Source organism: Triplophysa rosa, linkage group LG2, assembly GCF_024868665.1.
Source record: "Triplophysa rosa linkage group LG2, Trosa_1v2, whole genome shotgun sequence".
Lineage (NCBI taxonomy): Eukaryota > Metazoa > Chordata > Actinopteri > Cypriniformes > Nemacheilidae > Triplophysa > Triplophysa rosa.
In genome coordinates, this window is record NC_079891.1 from 19,674,368 (window position 1) to 19,693,830 (window position 19,463).

General features: G+C 39.2%; 2 protein-coding genes across 4 annotated transcripts; one reads left to right on the plus strand and one right to left on the minus strand.

The window, feature by feature from the left end:
* Positions 1 to 356: 356 nt before the first annotated feature.
* nccrp1 (P1, F-box associated domain containing) lies at positions 357 to 3,853 on the minus strand. Of its 3 annotated transcripts, none has more exons than XM_057358484.1 (7): positions 3,535 to 3,853; positions 2,059 to 2,232; positions 1,564 to 1,650; positions 1,288 to 1,384; positions 978 to 1,073; positions 663 to 801; positions 357 to 560 (listed from the first exon to the last, which is right to left on the minus strand). In XM_057358484.1, the coding sequence occupies exons 2-7, from the start codon at positions 2,201 to 2,203 to the stop codon at positions 417 to 419; spliced, it is 708 nt and encodes a 235-aa protein (XP_057214467.1). In that variant the 5' UTR covers positions 2,204 to 2,232; positions 3,535 to 3,853; the 3' UTR covers positions 357 to 416. The 3 variants fall into 3 exon arrangements, with proteins under 3 accessions (XP_057214467.1, XP_057214458.1, XP_057214448.1); XM_057358475.1 differs by having other exon boundaries at positions 2,059 to 2,241; XM_057358465.1 differs by lacking the exon at positions 3,535 to 3,853 and having other exon boundaries at positions 2,059 to 3,366.
* A 10,752-nt stretch (positions 3,854 to 14,605) lies between these two features.
* On the plus strand, positions 14,606 to 18,992 carry ckma (creatine kinase, muscle a). The gene is made up of 8 exons (XM_057326193.1): positions 14,606 to 14,737; positions 16,190 to 16,398; positions 16,488 to 16,642; positions 16,992 to 17,124; positions 17,606 to 17,777; positions 17,907 to 18,030; positions 18,121 to 18,310; positions 18,488 to 18,992. Exons 2-8 carry the CDS (start codon positions 16,206 to 16,208, stop codon positions 18,664 to 18,666), a joined length of 1,146 nt encoding a protein of 381 aa, XP_057182176.1. The 5' UTR covers positions 14,606 to 14,737; positions 16,190 to 16,205; the 3' UTR covers positions 18,667 to 18,992.
* Positions 18,993 to 19,463: the final 471 nt, after the last annotated feature.

Below are 19,463 nucleotides of genomic sequence, written 5' to 3' on the forward strand. Positions count from 1 at the left end.
CAAAATTTACCACAGTAACCACATTTTTTACTTCAGCTAAAGAAAAACTCAGTGACAAAATAAATTATGTTGACATATGATTACATTTTAATGTATTACAGATTTTATAACGGTTAATATAACTGTAGTAAATATTATATTTTGTTAGAAACAATGCCTATGGTAATTTTGGTACAGGTAACAGTTTTTTTTGCAAAACTGCAAGCGTCCAGGGACTTGCGCACGAGCTATGTCGCCATCTTCTGGCCAAAATATATGAAGACGGTCTCTAGTCAACTGTCATTATGAATGAACATTTTTTCATATTTTTAACATAAAAATTTAAGTGAATGTATGAAAACATTTCAACAAAATACAACAGTTAACAGTGTTTTTATTTTCAATAAAGATATCTGTGCACCATCTAGTTCGCTAATTTATACAGATTTGGTGACTCTGATCACAACTGAGCTGTCTGTGACCTTGGTATTAAACAATTCAACCATGAACTTGTTCTTCAGTCTGTGGAGGAAGTGAATGTACCTCACCCCGGGCCCGTAGTTGGAGAATACATGGGAGACCTACACACAAACACAGACATATCATGTAAGCACATGACTATTAAAATACATGAATATAAATATATGGATCTACATTGTATATACATATGAAAGATGCGTTACCTTTTTCCAGGTGTGTGAATAAGACTCCAGTTCTTCTTCAGGGCTACAGGTGTGCTCTTTGATGACCGTCTTACCATCAGCACCCAAGAGCTTTACGTCGAGCAGATAAATAGATTCATGAAGCTGACTTTCCTCATACCTTATACATAAGAAGGGATATAATTGAATTGTTTGAACAAAGCTCAATAGAAATGTCTGTTTCTAAATGAAAAATGTATTTCGACAGGTGAGTAAGAGTCATTTTGAACCTCTATTCAACACAGTAAATATACAGCAAAAGCTTTAAATATATTAGAATATGCAGTTCAAACTCACCAGTCCTCAATGCCTATCTCTGGCTGAAACTCATCCAGCAGCTGGTCCCACAGACCCTTTGCCTTCAGATCCACACGCTGCTCTAAAGAGAACCACCTAGATGCACGTAGGCCATGAATTTAAGACAAATGACAGCAGAATAACAGACCAAATAACATTCTGTGCATATAAATCATTACAATTTAATAAAAGGTAATAACTAAAATATCCACTTTAGTACTGGAAGCCATAGGAACATGACCAATGCTTTTAAATGCCTTTCATCAGATGTTGAAACAATGACCATTTTTCTCACACAAGCTGGACTCACCTGAACTGAGGCAACTGGCAGATCACAGCCCCAGGGGGAATCCCACTAGTATCATAAGGCAAAACCTCCGTACTAGTGCTCCAGCCAGAGAAATCGCCTATGATTGTAATTCAAATATATCACTTTTAATGGGTGAACATTATTAACTTTAGGGCAACAATAATGAAAGTGTTTAATAAGTTATTCTATAAATAGTTCAGAATGGCAGTGGATGTAAAATTCATTATGTGGTGGGTGTGATCATCGGTTAAAGACAGCAACTTTTTTGTGACTCACCATCTGGCTCAAATCTGGGTGGTTGGCCTGCAGGGGGTCGTTCTCCCGTGAGCAGAGGTTCAGGTGGTGCGGTGGTGTGACTCACACCTGGCCATCGAGCAACAAAAACAGTTCTTTAAAATCCCAATAAAAGCAACTACATTGAAGATATAACAATTCGCAGAGCTAAACAGTGTTAAAGCATCGAAACGACTGACAAGTTTTACTAAACTCACGAAAAACATGCAAATCATTTTCATAATAAGAGTACTCCGTGTCTTTTTATTTATCAGTCTACAAGTGTGGTGCAATGTTTTTATTATTATTATTCATTGCTTCGAATTTATTAGAATTTTATTATTCATTGCGGTTTGCTTTTGAAAATTTACATTTGTGCATATGATACTTACCTAAAACAAAAATGAGGTAAATACAATAATTTTCATCTTTTTCACAAGTGTAAAAAAAGTGTGGTGCAATGTGAACCAGCGCGTGCTGTCTGTGTGACGTCATTACCGTAAGGCGAAGGGTTCTGGAGCAAGTTACGCTCAAAGGGCTTCTTCTCATACACCGACTTCCAATCCACGCTATCCGGAATAGGAACACAGTGAGCCCCCAAAGCCCACTCTGAATCGCACTTCTGTTTCCATTCAGCCGCCATGTCAAACCGAATGACTCGCAGTTCGCGTACTGCAGAGACTAGGAAGTGTTTATAAGTGCCCCACCCCAGAGAGAGATTTCAACACATTACAAGATTTCACAAGCCCATCCTCCCTGCGTTTGACCAAGAAGTTTGACTCATTGCGAAGTCACTTTTTTACTTTTATGGATTTAATTATGGTTTCAATGTTGACTACGTTGGGAGAATTTGAACTGACTGTTCATTCCTTAATATTTTTTATGCACAAAACTACAGAATTACTAAATTCTTCAGGATTACTGTGGTGTTTTCTTCTCAGTACAATGATTCATGATCAGCAGACACCTTCACCCATAATGAAAACATTACCATGACAACGCCTATCAGCAAAGCTTTAAAGTTCATTGTGCAGACATGCATGTAGCTTGGAGAAACAAATTTATAATGATTTGAGATAAGAATTTGAGTCACTCATCAGATGCCTTATTAGCATGCTGAAATTGTAAAACTGATTAATACACTTTTTTGTTACAGAACTATGCCTATAATATAAAAACAGGGTTTTACCAAAATCCATGTGGTTTTACTCTTTCTTCCCCCCAAGGATTCTCTTCATGTTTAGAAACAGTTTTTGTACCCTGACTACAGCATTCACAAGCAATGCAGGTGTAACTATCATTTTTAGAACTACATTTCCAAGCATGATATGATTTTCTTTGTTGTGTAAAAAGGCACACAAATATGACATTTTTTCAGGGTCATGTTCAATGTTTACTTCATTCATCTGCATCAGGAAAGAGGGGGAAGAACTTCCCTAAAAGTCTTTAAATCTTAAAATATTTAACCCTAACCCCATCACCCCATCAAGCACTGATAGATCTCGGATAGTTTTTGCTTTCACTACTGTCTTCTTGAAATAAAATTTGATAAATAAAAGATGAAAGATAAAATACAACGGAATGAATAAAGAATAGGTCCAGGGGGGCCGTAAATGCGTAATAGACGATTTGGTAAGATGCTAACTTTAGCCTGCTAGAAATGAAATCATGATCCCACCCTCCTTGCGAAATGCCGTCTAAAGCCACGCCTCCAAAACACATGAACGCGCACAAACAAGAAGCTCTTGGATCAATTCCAATTAAATCATGTCTCATTCACCAGTGAGAACATGTTACAGTACAAAGTAAATAACGTTACTACAATAGCGAAAACCGCTACCAAAAACAACAGCTTTAAAACGGGATTAGATGCAGCATATAGTTCCCGTTAGACGCTGGGTAACGATGTAATGCATAAAGGTCCACAAACTACATAAGCAACATAATCAAAATCGAATCATAACATGTACATACCTGTCCAGATGTTACCATGGCATCATCTTTGAAACCCTCGCACCGAGGGCAATGATTGGGCAAACGTTTTTTGGTCCTACACCTTTCGCAGACGATATATTATAAAAATACCAATATATCACTTTTCTTATTGATTGATTGCTACCAGGATGTTAAGAGACTTCCAACCAGCATGACGAAAAACTTTTCTGGACTGGATTGTCTACTCAGCCTTTAACCAGCTATTATAACAAGTTATTTTATGTACTACCGATGTTATAGTTTAGATTGGCTGTATTTGGTTTGCTTGTCCAGTTCCTTTCAGAGCTAATAACAAAATCCACTCCGACCTAGTAGGGGCCTCTGCAGGTCGGAGAAATGGGCGTGCCGAAAGGTGGGGGCGTGCATAAAGGCAGGAGAGATGCCGAAAGGTTTCTCATTGGTCAAAGGTGCTCTTTCTTGCCTGCTGGGTTGTCCAATCAGCGTTAACCACACACATACGTCATTTCTTTTAAACAGGAAGAAGATCGCGATAAGGTGTGTAATGCAAAAGGTTTCAAACTTGTGAATTTGTGATCATAAGCCCTTAAAAAGTAACTAAAAATGTACCAGACAAGTCTGTATTTTTGATTAATTGTTTAATAATAAATTACAGAATCTAGAAGCAGCTGTCGTTATGTTTTATGAGTATTTCAGTATTTTTCTGCATGTTTTTGTTTAACTTACATATACTAAATCATTCTAAATCATAGTTGTACTAAAACGGTAGAAATGCCTTTTACAGCATGACATGTTGTTATTCTATCACAACACCAAGGAAAGCTAATTATTTTGAACTTTTGAACTAAAACGCTAGTGCAGTTGTAAGTGTTATTTTAGAGACATTTGTACCACCCTTTAAATAATAATTGTAATTCGCTTTTGATTGTGACACTTATCAGCTGGTCATTAAATATCATGTATTTCTAAATAGTTCAAATCCAATATGTGCATCCCACGTACCTTCATTTTACATTTACAATAAAACGCAATATGATATTAACACCTGCTTCTTTTCGTTTTCGTTTTCATTTTAAATATATGTATATGGTTTAGGTAATTCGATGTGATTGTTTTCATTTTTAATCAAATAAAATATGATACAAAACACATTTTATTGTAAAGGATAAGAAGTACTTTGCACAATAGGGGAAAACAATTCAGTCAAAAGTACACAGGCAGTGCTCCAAGACTACGTTTAACTAATAAATACATACAGCTAGGCTGTGTACTGTATATGAAACTCTGACCTCAGTTAAATAGATTCATCAGACACACGATTGCCCATTATGAAATGTAACCAAAACTAGGCTATTAATCCTATTACCACTTAAGTGATATTAGAGGCAGAGGCCAATTTTAGATGTATTTGCTGGCATCAAGCTGTTCTTGCCGGTGTTGTATCAAAATGCTACTCCCCGTGAGATTACGACTGCCCTGTTTTCCCTACGAAGGTTAGGATTGGTGTGGGGGCGGGATTTAGAGATAGGGACCAATCACAATGCAGCATCCTAAGTGAATGAACCAATCAGAAGTAGGGGAGTCGTAATCTCACGGGGAGTCGAATTTCGGCACAACACCGGCACTACCAGCCTGTGATCACGGGGAACTCACACATTAGATTAACGTCAAGGCCAATTTTAAAATAGGCACTAGTATCTTTATAAATCAACTGCAGATTATTGGTTTCATATTTAAAATCTTCGATACAAAAAGACCACATTGAAAAAGTGGCTTTAGATGTAGGCAAATGGCGTTTAATATGATGTGGAACAGGCAGTTTTCGCGTCCAATTGAAAAGACCTTTGGGCACGCCTCCACCTTTTGGCACGCCTCCACCTTTAGGCACGCCCATTTCTCCGACCTGCAGATACCCCTGTCTCACTCCGACAGTGCACAGCCTATTCAAAACACAACAGCGCCTCAAGTGGAAACTGGAAAATACACCGGGGGGGCTATTGACAGGACAAAAGGACAGGCAAAATACCCAAAAGAAATATGCAACAAAACTCAATGATCCATTATTCATTATTTTGTTATAGATTATCTCTTGATGAGATTTTTTGATTGCAGTGTCAGCAAATTTCTTGGTTATGCTCTCCATAGACATAATAAATATGTCTATGGTGCTCTCTCTCCGCTTGTTGGCAGTTAAGACATTTAGGTTTTGTAGTAGCTACCTGAAAGAAACTTTAAATATAAACTAAATTGTAAATAAATTTATAACATATTTCTTTGGGAAAAAAATGAATGTCTGTCTTAAAATGTCAAATGATTTATTATATACAAGTTTATAAATACACATAAAAATAAGAATTAATATAATACATACGTTAATATTTATAAAATATAAGAAGTATTTTATATTTAAAAAGAGAAATCTCCCTTAGTAATTTGTGTTATGTATACATCTTCCAGGCACACAGAGTACCAGACCTACTGAACTGTAAATGAATATAGGCCTAGTCGATATCACATTTCATAAAACACATGCCAGCTATACACATGATACACTTATTATGTAATTGGCTAGACACACACATTAAGATACAGTGAAAGACCACTAAAAAATTAAACCACTGTCAGATTATTTGCGTCTGAAATTTCCGCACTTTAAAAAATAAATACGACCTCACGTTTGGTCAATCACATTTACACACTGCCTCTGATATTTTCGTCCGTCATAAAAAAATTCGGACTGGGTTCGATTTTCTGCGTTTTTCGCATCCGTAGCAAGCATTCTGAGAGGCGTTTTGACAATTCAGAGACATCGTACAAACGAGCGCCAAATATGAAAAAACTCATACAAAAAGACTGCATGTAAACGCACTCATTGTGATGCTGCAGTGTCACTCCAGGTGATTAGTCATTCTATTCTATTCTATTCTATTCTATTCTATTCTATTCTATATTAACTCTAGTCTTGTCAGGGTCCTGTCGTTCCTATTCGGAGTTTTCGTGTCTTGTGGACAGGGTCGTGACAGTACCATGTCTTGTGTATGTGTTTCGTCTTGTGTGGAGACACGTGGCGGTTTGTTTTGACATTTCGGCGCGTGTCCTCCTGTCTTTCGTTTAGCTCCGCCCCCTTGTTTCTCCGTTAGTGTTTCATCTCCATCACCTGTCCTTCACCGTCCCTGTGTAATTATCCCTCGTTAATGTTTCCTTATTTAATGTCTCAGTTCCCTTTGTCCCTTGTGTTTACATTGCTCCATGTTCCTTGTTCCCCAGTATTTGGTTACTTCACCTTACCTTGCCCTCGTGTTCCAGATCCCTCATTCCTGTTTGCTGTGGACTTTCCTTTTTCGTGTTGGACTTATTATTTTGGATTTATTCATCGTGTTTGTTTTATCCCTCTTGCGGGAAGTATTTTAGTTTATTTACTTGTTTTGTTTGTGACCGTTTTCCCCATCGTGGGTTTTTTGTTCCTATTTGTTATTAAAAGTTTATTATTTAACCCTTCACCTGTCTGCGCTTGGGATCTGTCCCCGTACCGTGACAGAATGCATAGACCAAAAAAGAACCCAGCAGGCAGCGGGGGCCGCTCCAAGCTTTCTCGTCAGTCTCCCCGCCTCTGCAGTCTTCGGCAAGGAAGCTCCGATATCATGGAGTTTGCGGACAGGTTCCTGGTGGCTGCAGGGAAGGGGGTCTTTGGGGAGGAGGAGGTGACGGCATTGCCTCAGGGATCCTCTATCGCTGGCGAAGATGAGGATGCTGAGACCGCTGGGCTTCGATGGCATGTTCACATTCGCCATGAACCGTCCAGAGCCCAGGGTCTCAGTCCATCGGAACAATCCATCTCCGCTGGCCGCGATCCCTGAGGGCCGCACCCTGCAAATCGGGGTTATGGGCATCGCCACACCATCCGCCTCACCTTCCGCCGCCTCTCCACCCCCAGCCAGCCTCGGTGGCAAGAGGGGGAGGCGAGAGTCATGGGGGTCCTCATCAGAGGCCTCCAACCCTGAGCCAGCCGTGCCCTTCACCTCCTTCCTCCAGCCGACTACCAGACGGGTGGCTCGGCTGAAAAAGAAGAGGCAACGGAGGGAGGCACGGAACCCAACCCAGCCGGTGATGCAGCCGGCGTCCCAGCCGGTGATCCAGCCGGCGTCCCAGCCGGTTATCCAGCCGGCGATGCAGCCGGTTATCCAGCCGGCGTCGAGCCCTGTCCAGCCGGCCTTCCAGCCGGCCTTCCATTGCATTGTTCCATGTTCCCCAGTATTTGTTTACCTCACCTTACATTGCCCTCGTGTGCCAGATCCCTCATTCCTGTTTGCTGTGGACTTTCCTTTTTCGTGTTGGACTTATTTTGGATTTATTCATCGTGTTTGTTTCATCCCCCTTGCGGGAAGTATTTTAGTTTATTTACTTGTTTTGTTTGTGACCGTTTTCCCCATCGTGGGTTTTTTGTTCCTATTTGTTAAAAGTTTATTATTTAATCCTTCACCTGTCTGCGCTTGGGTTCTGTCCCCGTACCGTGACAAGTCTATTATGTCTACATGACCCATTGACAGTACTGATGGATGTACCCTTGCTGCATAGAAAAACATAAGAACTTACTGACTCTTTTACACAAGAAGAGCTGTCTGACTGACACAAAGCAATCATATTCTAAATTACATTTGCCTTCTTCAGATTCTTCTCTTTCTACAGTGCTTTACAGTATATTTTCTGTATACATTATATTCATATGTACACAGGGTTCAAACTTGTCTTTGTGAGTGCCATAATTGATTAGTCATCCAGTTTAGCTAAAGCTGGAAAGCAATGTTTTGTTGTGTTTAAATGGGTTGTTTCAGGGTGGGGTTATCAGAGTTAGATAATTATTGCCAAGTAATTGTCCTGCATAAAAATCAATACATTTACATTTATTCATTTGGCAGACGCTTTTATCCAAAGCGACTTATAAGTAGAACATATAAACATTTTGTCAACACGCTAATAAACAGTACCGTTAGTTTACAAGGCCATGCTACTAGGAGGATTAAAGCTGGAGTAAGCAAGGGAGAGAATGAGCAAAAATATTTTTAGACACAAGACAGACCTGCAAGTTCGAGTGGTTGCTGCGATGTGAGAGGTGAATTTCAGCTGGTCGTCATACATCACCCCCAGGTTCCTCGCAGACTTGGTGGGTGTTGTAGTTGAGGATCCGAGCTGAATGGTAAGGTGGTGTTCGATTGATGGGTGGGCCGGTATAACAAGGAGTTCTGTCTTGGAGCGGTTGAGTTTTAGGTGATGCTCATTCATCCAAGAAGAGATGTCCAGAAAGCAGGCAGAGACACGGGCAGAGATGGTGGGGTCATCTGGCTGAAAAGAGAAATAAAGCTGCGTATCATCTGCATAAAAATGGTATGAGAACCCATGTGCCTTAATAATTGGACCCAGGGATAGAAAAGAGGAGAGGAGCAAGAACTGATCCCCGGGGAACTCCAATTGTCAGCTGGTGAGATCTGGATGTCTCGCCTCTCCATGGATACCTTAAAGGATCTGCCTGTGAGATAAGAGTCAAACCAGTTGAGTGCAGTTCTAGAGATGCCCAGTTTCACCATGGATGAAAAGCAGGTGGGAGAGAGGGAACGAAGATTACGACTGAAAGAAACAGGGTTAGGGGTGGGAGGTGAGATTACTGTGGATTAGGGAGGAGTGTTACAGTGAACTTTATAAAGAAATGGTCAGAGACATGCAGGGGAGTAACTAGAATATTATTAGCGGTGCAGTTACGATAAAAACATGTAGAGTTTAGGATCAGTACATTAAAAGTCATCATGGATGTTGCATAAATCAGGCTGATTGTATTCCAGTTTTGCGCAATATGTATCAGACAATTGGACTGAGAGTGCTAGGATTTAAAGAAAAATTGACAAAAATGGAAATGGAGCTTTATTTAGAATCTTTGTCTGTTAGTGTAATTTGGATTTAGATTGTGTATTGACGAGAACAAGTTCTGTCATAAATCATATAAAATTGATTTATATTAACTTCACTCTTTGAGTCCTTTGCTGAGTCAATGCAATACAACCCTAGAGCAGAGAGAGAGAGAGAGAGAGAGAGAGAGAGAGAGAGAGAGAGAGGGAGGGGATGGGCTGGGTGAAGTGGGGTTTAAAGATCAGAGACATAAGAAGTGGGAGAATATACGTAGGTGATATTTATCATCTTCACCAACTTCTATACACTAAAAAATGTGCACACACTTACACTCTGGGCATTACCTCAACCAACATTAAAGGAATAATTCAACCAAAAATGAAAATTCTGTCATCATTTACTCACCTTCCCGTTGTTTTAAATCTTTATAAATTTCTTTGTTCTGATGAACACAGAGAATGACTCCCATAGTAGGAAAAATTACTTTATCATCTTTTGGTCACACTTCAGAATAGGGGGCAATTCCTGCTAACAAACCATTAACTAAGACTTTTTCCCCAATAAACTCTTAATTTGTTGCTTATTAATAGTTAGTAAAGGTAGTTGTTAGGTTAAGGTATTGGGTAGGATTAGGGATGTAGAGTATGGTCATGCAGAATATGTGCTTTATGAGTACTAATAAACAGCCAATATGCCAATAACAGGCATGCTTATAACAACTAGTTAATAGTGAGAATTGCCCCCTATACTGGTGTTACCCATTTTTTTGTTCTGTTGATCATAAAAGAAGACATTTTGAAGAATGTAGGACAGCAAACAGATATGGGACACTTTTGACTACCATTGTGTTTTTTCCTTCTATGGGAGTCAATGGGGGGCAAAATCGGTCTGGTTATAAGCATTCTTTCAAATATCTTTCTCTGTGTTCATCAGAACAAAGAAATTCATACAGATTTGGAACAACTCGAAAGTGAGTAAATGATGACAGAATTTTCATTGTTGGGTGAACTATCCCTTTAAGTGCATGCTGGGCGTCTTATTTTTACAGCATAAGTTCATCTAAATGCTGTACACTTATTGGCTGCGCTCTTTGCTATGAAGAAATTACATTGTGCAGAAAAGTACAAGAACAGACACTTTACAAACCCCCCTTTAAAAGTAGTCTTGGCTGAAGGTCATATGTAATAGACTCAGGTTACCTGCTGCAGCTCTTCCAAAAGTCAAGTGTATTATTAGCTACTGCCACTGCTGTTAACCTGCTACTCTAACCCAAACTACAGAGCGATGATGATGACATGACTTCCCCTGAACACATACCAACAGAACATGTTACATATGAAGACATTCAGTTCCAAGTTTGATTTCGACTTCCTCGTTCTGTATGTGAAATATGTTTGCTTCTTAAGGCTAATTCACACTGATCCAAGAATGATATTCTGATTTATAGTGAATGAGTTTGTTGGCGTTTATTGGATCAGTATGAATCAGCCTTTGGTGCCTGGCAAATCTTATTCTATAGATGATTTCTAGTTACTTACCCATGCATCTTACACAGCAGGGTACATTCCAGGAACATTCCACTTGATAGGGGGTTCCACTAAACACGTCTTTTACACTGCTAGGTGTATGAGTGCTAAGACCTCATGAATTCTAGTGAGCCATTAGCATTTTATTACAACAATCGACTTTGAACATTATGGTTTTGTACTGTGTTTTAAAAACTACTTTCTCTCTTTTCTTTAGTGGGTTGTATATCTGTTCTGTGTAAGCAGATGCAGTTGTAACCAGGATCTGTTCTTTCATCCTATACGGGTGTTATGTAACCTACTGCTCCTCCCATTCTGACACCACCTTCCAGACCTAGAAAGATACTACATGCCACTCAAACACCCAAATGAAAGAAATAGTCTTGCACGATTTAAATGTATGCTTTTACTTCTCCATAGAAAAGTTTCAGATAAACTTAAAATAGAAATCCATGTTATAATGCTAAGAGTCAAGCTGTCAAGCTTTCTAAATCATAATCTAAATAATAATTGAACGACACACGTTATTTGAATTGATCTGTTGTAACCTTTTAACAAAATACCTGCTTTATACCAACATGCCAAACTTAAAAAGGGGACAAATTTGGTCACCACACAATTTGCACAGGACAAACAGAAGACAGCTGTGAGTGGGAGCAGAGACGGGACATGCATTGTCACCACAGGGCAAGGACACAACCCCCTCATGTATCTAATACTGGACACAAATACTACACACTCCCTAACCAGCCAGTTTTCAACTACAGTTTTACTACTCCCCTTAATTCTGTGTTTAAAGCCTACATCTGAAGCCACATTGAATCAAAGAGTTGAAGTAATGAAATGAGCAAACATTTGACACAAGGAAAAAACTGAAAGGCTGTGGATGTGTTTGTGTGTATGTGTTTGACAGGTGCTGGGTGAAGATGTGATCCATGAAAGGCATGTTATTCACACTTGCCATGTGCCATGTTGGAGACTATACTACTAGAATTAGAGTCTCTCATTGAGTCCTGTGAAACCCGAAGCTATGAGGGACAATTTAACAATGCACTACTTATAATGTGCATTCAATCGTTTTGTACTCCTAAAGGCTTTACACATAAACAAAGAAAAGCAAAATATGTTTAAAGAATGTATTTTTTAGGCACACCATTAACATAAAGTTTAATTTACATGGACTGGGTCACCTTATGAAGACAGACAAGTTAAAGGTATAGTTCACCTTCAAAATGAAAATTCTGTCATTATTTGTCATTTCTTTCGTTCTTCTGCAGAACACAAAAGAAGATATTTTGAAAAATGTTGGTAACAGAAAACTTGGTCGTAATTGGTTTTGTGTCCATTCAATAGAAGTCAATGGGGAGCAGCAGTTTTTGGTTACCAAAGTTTTTAAAAATGCTAAATGCTTTTTTATTTAGCTTGGTAACTTCTCTGTTGTTTAAATGCATTTCTTGGTAATTTCTCTGTTATTGTTTGAATTATTTATTATTTAATTATTATTATTTTGCTTTTTGCAGTTTGCTTTTGTCTAATGCTGCATTTCCTCATGCAACGAAAATATATTTTTATATGACAATGTATTAAATCATTGAAAATATTTTGTACAATATATAGAATAATACAATTAATGTATTACAAATGACACTACATTAAATAATAGAAAAAATCCACTTTTGATACATTGACTAATATTAGCATGTGGTTCCAATATATATATATATATATATATATATGTAAGGAATAATTGACGACGGGCCGTTCAATTATCGAAAGTTAATGCACACCCCGAGGTGGTAATGCGGCCACGACGCGAAGCGGAGTGGCCGTTACACCTCGGGTGTGCATTAACTTTCGATAATTGAACGGACCGGAGTCAATTATTCCGCTTATACCACGGTCACAACACCACAAGACGTTGTTCCGATACCACAAGACGTTGTTACGATGTTTTATCTCAAGACATTTGTATGGTATTTGTCCCGGAATGCACTTGCTGGTAGGACTAATTTCTTACGCATCTCATCTGAAGGCGTTGCTTGAGCTGCATATGCAGTTTTCCGAGAGCGAGAGGAAGACAGACAGTGCACGTGCACACGCGTTTGCTTCACTGAGAGTGAAAAGACAAGTATCTATATTTGATTTGTTTTCGTCGTATTTAACACCCCTGTCGTATAAGAAAAGTATTAAGAGAAAAAAGTGACATGGAGGTTTCTGCGCCAGCTGCGGTTCTCGCAGTGGCATAGAAAGCTTCCTGCTGTGTGTTTTAAGTCCCGTTTACCCATTCCACAGACGAATTTAACATGTTGTTGTTGTTATTTTTGTGCTTCGTGTTTTATCTTTAACCCGCTGATTGTGTCATGTAGTTTGCCGTTACCTTTGATATATGCTTTAGTTTTTCATCTGAACAGTCCTGTACAGTGCTCTCGCCATTGTTGTTCAAATGTTCATGCTGTCCATAAATATTAATAGTTATTTCTTCTCAGACAATGGAATTTGCCAGTCACTTTGTCTGTTGTTAGATACATATTCACTGGCGGACAGTAGGCTAAACTTGGCGAAGTGATATGGAACTGTAATGCGGTCAGCAGACCTGGAACACCTTCATAGGTGTGCGTTTAACTGAAAAATAATGCACACCCGTCGAACGTTCGTCAGCCAATCAGAATGAAGCATTCAACAGCCCCGTGGTATAAATATGTATATACACACATGTATTATATACATAAATGTATATTTTTGTTTCACAAGGGTTCCAACTAAGTACAATGCAGAGTGCATAAATTATGTCAAACAATTAATATTCAAGCCAGAAGTATGGAAACATAACATGACAACTTGGGGGGATGGGCATACTCATACAGTGTGAGATTCTAGTACTGAGGACACTAATGGGGTACTTCCTCAGTGAGAACATGGGTGTATGTGTGTGCATGAGAGAAACTTGGAAGACAAAAATATCTTACGTACTGGAGAGTTACTCAAGAGAAGACATAAGAATTCCTAAATCCTATGAACATTCAAGGTCTTTTGTAAGGTCGAGTGTGCTTAGTCACTAATCAATAACCATTTAGAATTACACAGTTATACCAATGTGAAATTAATACGGTAGGTTACACTTATATATTTGGAGAGAACTGTTGGTGATAAATGAAATTTTATGAAGTGAACTTTCACAACAACTGTGTCGTCGTTAAAATAAGGTGACAGCTGGTGACCTTTAACCCCAACTGCATAAATAATTCCTTCAACATGACTGTTTATATATAAATGAAAGATGGCGAGATTTATCATTTAGCAGTGAATTTGCACTAAGATTCATGTGATGGACTTGTGGACCAGCCTACTGGGTGACTTTTTCCACAGCTATCTGCCTGACGTGAGCACTTCTGATATCTATGGTATGTTTGACAAAAGTGCTGCTCAGCCTTTTTAGCAAGGCTGGACTCTCCAAGCCCCATCACCCCCAACTCTAACTTTCAACCCACTGGAAAGCTATGTATGGGCGGGAGGTGTAAATGGATATCGGAGGGGCGGGGGAAAACAACCCGCAGCTGCCATCTCATCTAAGATGCCTGTGATATAAATCAAGGCCTTTTCATAAACTAAACAGGGCATAGGAGACAGGGCCCAGCCAATCAGAATTCAGTTATCTCTAAAATGAGCCAGCCAATGCCTGCAGGGGTTAGTGGTATATAAAACCAAACTGGACTCTGTTTGCTTGGGTGACCCCTATTTCGACTTTGGTGAACAGGATCTGATCCCAAGGACTGTTACCGCTTTTGTTGCCTTGTGTACAGGTAAAGATATTAATATACTAAAACAGCCATCATTCACAGGGAGGAGGGAAAACTTAGTTAAAATAATCTGATAAAATAATGGCAAATGTTTTCTGGTAAAATACCCCCTAAAAAACTAGACGTGCAAATTGGACGTCCTTTATAGAGATGCATGAAGTTATAAATTCGGATTTATAAATATGGATTTTGTAAACATGCTTACAGTTATGATGCACCTAATATTACATGGTAAAGTATTGATCATTGTTCATTTTCAATGAAAAATTTGTAGTATTTGTGAAATGCATTTGAATGTACTAGAACTATGAAAATGCATGTTCAGTATTTATTTAGTGGGGTTTTTAATATTTTGTGCAATCAGATGTCAAATGAAACCTTACAAAGTCTCACGTAGGACATGCAGCTGCTCTGAGAGCTCTGATACAGCTATAAAAACTCTAGAACATGCTACTGTTTCTCCTACTTTAGCATTCGGGACAGGTTTCCTCTTATGGCTATTTTTAAAAGGCGATCATGTGACATCCATGTGAGACGCTCCGGACTATTATATCTCACAGGTGTTCAGTTATATTTCATTAGTAGAGTTTAACCCAGAGCAAAGAACACTACAAGTCAACTCTAATGATATGAACTAAAAATGATTTACATCGTAGTTCTCTGCAACATCGCATATCCAGGATGTGTAGCTTTGATTTGACAAGACTTTGGTCAACTCACTTATGTAATGCGAATGCTCGGAGCATTGTCTTTTATTCTCCTTCAAACATTGCAGAGCTTTGTGATTGTAGGTGGAATATATGTGGCTCTCTGAAAACGATTCAAGATAATGTGAAAGCATATGGGAGGGAGTGGATACCATAGTAAAAATAGATCAGTCTACATATAGACCTGAGAGTGTCTCGTTTTCCAGTCAGACATATCGTTTAACAAATGTTGACCTCAAGTGCAGGTTGCTAGGACACCTGACAGACGGTTTGAAACGGTTTCACAGGTGCATCATTCATCACAATATGATGGCGCTTGAATTCAACAGAGGAAGCTTAGACATCCAATGTTGTAATAAGTGCTGTAACAAGGTTTAAAGAAGGTCATTCTATCGAAATATTATGAGGTGATTCATGCACAAACACGTGCAAAAATGGCATTGAATGAAATAAATCAAACCATTTGACTGTCAAGCCATTTATGAATGTGCATAATATAAACTGGATTGGACTGGTGTCATGCATGTAGTCGCGCTGCATCGGGGCCTTCACATTCTGTGGTGCTAACTGATAAAATTCGTTAAATTAATAGTTTAACAGTTTGAGGTCATAGACCTCACCAATTTTATTCAGGTATTTGTCTACTTAAGTGAATTGCCTAATGAAAGTCCCTTATTTTAATATGAAAATAAATGGAATCATTCTAAAACTCTTCTCCTTTCCCATCTTTCTCATTTCCAAACCTCAGTGTCGTAACCGCAATCATGCCTTTTGGAAACACCCACAACAACTTCAAACTCAACTACAAAGTTGAGGAGGAGTTTCCGGACCTTTCCAAACACAACAACCACATGGCCAAGGTGCTGACTAAGGAAATCTACACCAAGCTTAGGGACAAGCAGACACCAACTGGTTTCACTGTCGATGATGTCATCCAGACTGGTGTCGACAACCCAGGTGAGCTCCACGTCTGTTTTACATACAAGATTCCTTCCACAAATCTACTGATTAGACTAAATCAATTCTTACCCTGTGTTTTTCACCAGGTCACCCCTACATCATGACCGTTGGCTGTGTTGCTGGTGATGAGGAGTCCTATGAAGTGTTCAAGGATCTCCTTGACCCAATCATTTCTGACCGCCACGGTGGATACAAGGCAACTGACAAGCACAAGACTGACCTTAACTTCGAGAACCTGAAGGTATGAAACCTTACCTCTTACCTGTGATAAAAACTGTGTTGCTTATTGCTTTTATAAAACTGTTACTCTGTAGCTCTGTCAAAACATACAGACCTATTACAACATTAGCTCAACCAACATTGTAAAAACTGGAAACTACAACATTTGAGTTGAGGCCTGAACAATATACATTTAGGGAGGAGCTATAAATTTGTCAGACCAACGGCAAACAGTGGCAGTGTTTAGAAAACCTTTTTGAAAACATTGTTTTTGCAATATTTGACCTTTATGCAGATCATACAAAATAACCCAATCTATCTTTACATTGTTTAGCACTATTTACCTACAGTTTGGAATATTTCTGTTTTAGGGTGGTGATGATCTGGACCCCAACTATGTTCTTAGCAGCCGTGTGCGTACTGGCCGCAGCATTAAGGGATACGCCCTGCCCCCCCACAACAGCCGTGGAGAGCGCAGAGCTGTGGAGAAGCTGTCAGTTGAGGGTGTGTAGACACATTTGTTCTTATATATGTGCGCACATCACAAATACATAAAGTATTACACACAGTGACATTTAGGGGATAGTTCACCCAAAAATGAAAATTCTGTCATCATTTACTCTCCCTCAAAACTGTATAAAATCTTTGTTCTGTCGAACACAAAAGATATTTTAGAGAATGTGGGAACAGTTGGGGCACCATTAACTACCATAGTAGTTGGTTTCCCTATGGATGTCTATAGTGCCCCAGATCTGTTTGGTTACAAACATTCTTCCAAATATCTTTCTTTGTCTTCAGCAGAACAACTTGAGGGTGACTAAATGATGACAGAATTTTAACCTTTGGGTGAACTATCCCTTTAAACAAATATACGATTGACCCAACTGAAATCAATCACATTACAAATGCCAACATCGCAGAAAAATTCAATAAAATTAAATCTGTTAAACAAGGGTTTATAAGCATAAGTTCTCTCTTTCTCCAGCTCTGAACATCTTGGACGGAGAGTTCAAGGGTAAGTACTACCCCCTGAAGTCCATGACTGATGCCGAACAGGAGCAGCTGATCGCTGACCACTTCCTGTTTGACAAACCCATCTCCCCCCTGCTGCTGGCTGCTGGAATGGCCCGTGACTGGCCCGATGCCAGAGGCATCTGGTGAGTGAAAGGACAGAACAGAGACATACTATATTATGTAATGCATATATTAATAATAATATAACATTACACAAACACAAATGTATGAAAAATGTATGCCTATATGTTTCTATGAATTGTCTTACACAGGCACAATGAGAACAAGACCTTCCTGGTCTGGGTGAACGAGGAGGATCACCTGAGAGTCATTTCCATGCAGAAGGGTGGAAACATGAAGGAAGTGTTCAGGCGCTTCTGCGTTGGTCTTCAAAAGGTACCAAGAACACACATGAACACATACAGTACACAGACACACACGCCTCCATTGTCAGCTACAACACACGATCGTGCTCTTCGTTGACAGATTGAGGAAACTTTCAAGAAACACAATCACGGATTCATGTGGAATGAGCATCTTGGTTTCGTTCTGACCTGCCCCTCCAACTTGGGCACAGGCCTGCGTGGTGGGGTCCATGTCAAGCTGCCCAAGCTGAGCACACATGCCAAGTTCGAGGAGATCCTGACCAGACTGCGCCTGCAGAAGCGTGGCACAGGTATACAACACACACATGCACATTCATTTTATGCAAAACTGGATCCTCACCGCATTACGATCTAGTGTGTGTAGATTCACATTCTCTTTAGTTTTATGTTCTTCATTCTGTTTGCTCACACAATGTCATTTATTACAACTCTTTCTCTCTCTCTCTCTCTCTCTCTCTCTCTCTCAGGTGGTGTCGACACTGCTTCCGTTGGCGGTGTGTTTGACATTTCCAATGCTGACCGTCTGGGCTCCTCAGAGGTGGAGCAGGTGCAGTGCGTGGTCGATGGTGTCAAACTGATGGTTGAGATGGAGAAGAAGCTGGAGAAGGGCGAATCTATCGACAGCATGATCCCCGCCCAGAAGTAAAGCGAGAGGCCTTGCTTTATTTTTTCCTCGTCTTGTGTTGTATTTTTACAGTCCATCGTGACAGCAATGCAGAGGAAACTGCTGCTCAAAAAGACAGTCTTGACTTTGCATCTGTCTTAACTTTCCTTTTTCCCTTCTTTATTTTCAATGCCATTTCATCTTCATGTTTTCCACTTTGTTTCCCGTTCAGTCGGTAACCTCTTGGGATCAGATTCTCGGCACAGGTGTGCGAGTACCTGATGTCGAGGCTTCACCTTAATCGTAGCCTTGGTTGTAAAAAGTGAATCAATCAAGTTGTATTTCAATAAAGTACCCCATAAAACACACCAATGTCTTCTAATGTTTTTTCACGTTTGTCTGAAAACGGTTGCATTTATTTTTACATTTAGAATTATTGCAATGAACTGTGTTAAAAACATCTAGTTAGCAAAAAGCATTGTTTAAGTTTAGTATAGATGGTTTCAGAGGCAACAACATAATTATGTGTTATGTGGCCCAAACTTAACTTCTGGTATACCTCCGCAAAGAATCAATAACTGTTGGGTAGTTTTAAGTGAATTTAATCCATATACAATAAAATATTAATACAAATGAATATTAAATAAATTATACCTTTATTTTTTATTATAAGTAAATAAAAATAAATAATAAATTAATATCAGGCCAGGAGTGTGCGTCCGATTAAACAGTCTATATTTGTTACATTTGTTGTTTGGATCAAAAAGTACTAAAAAATGACATTATAATTGTAGTAATCATTACGAATAAATATCAGATCCAGAATGAAAATCATTAAA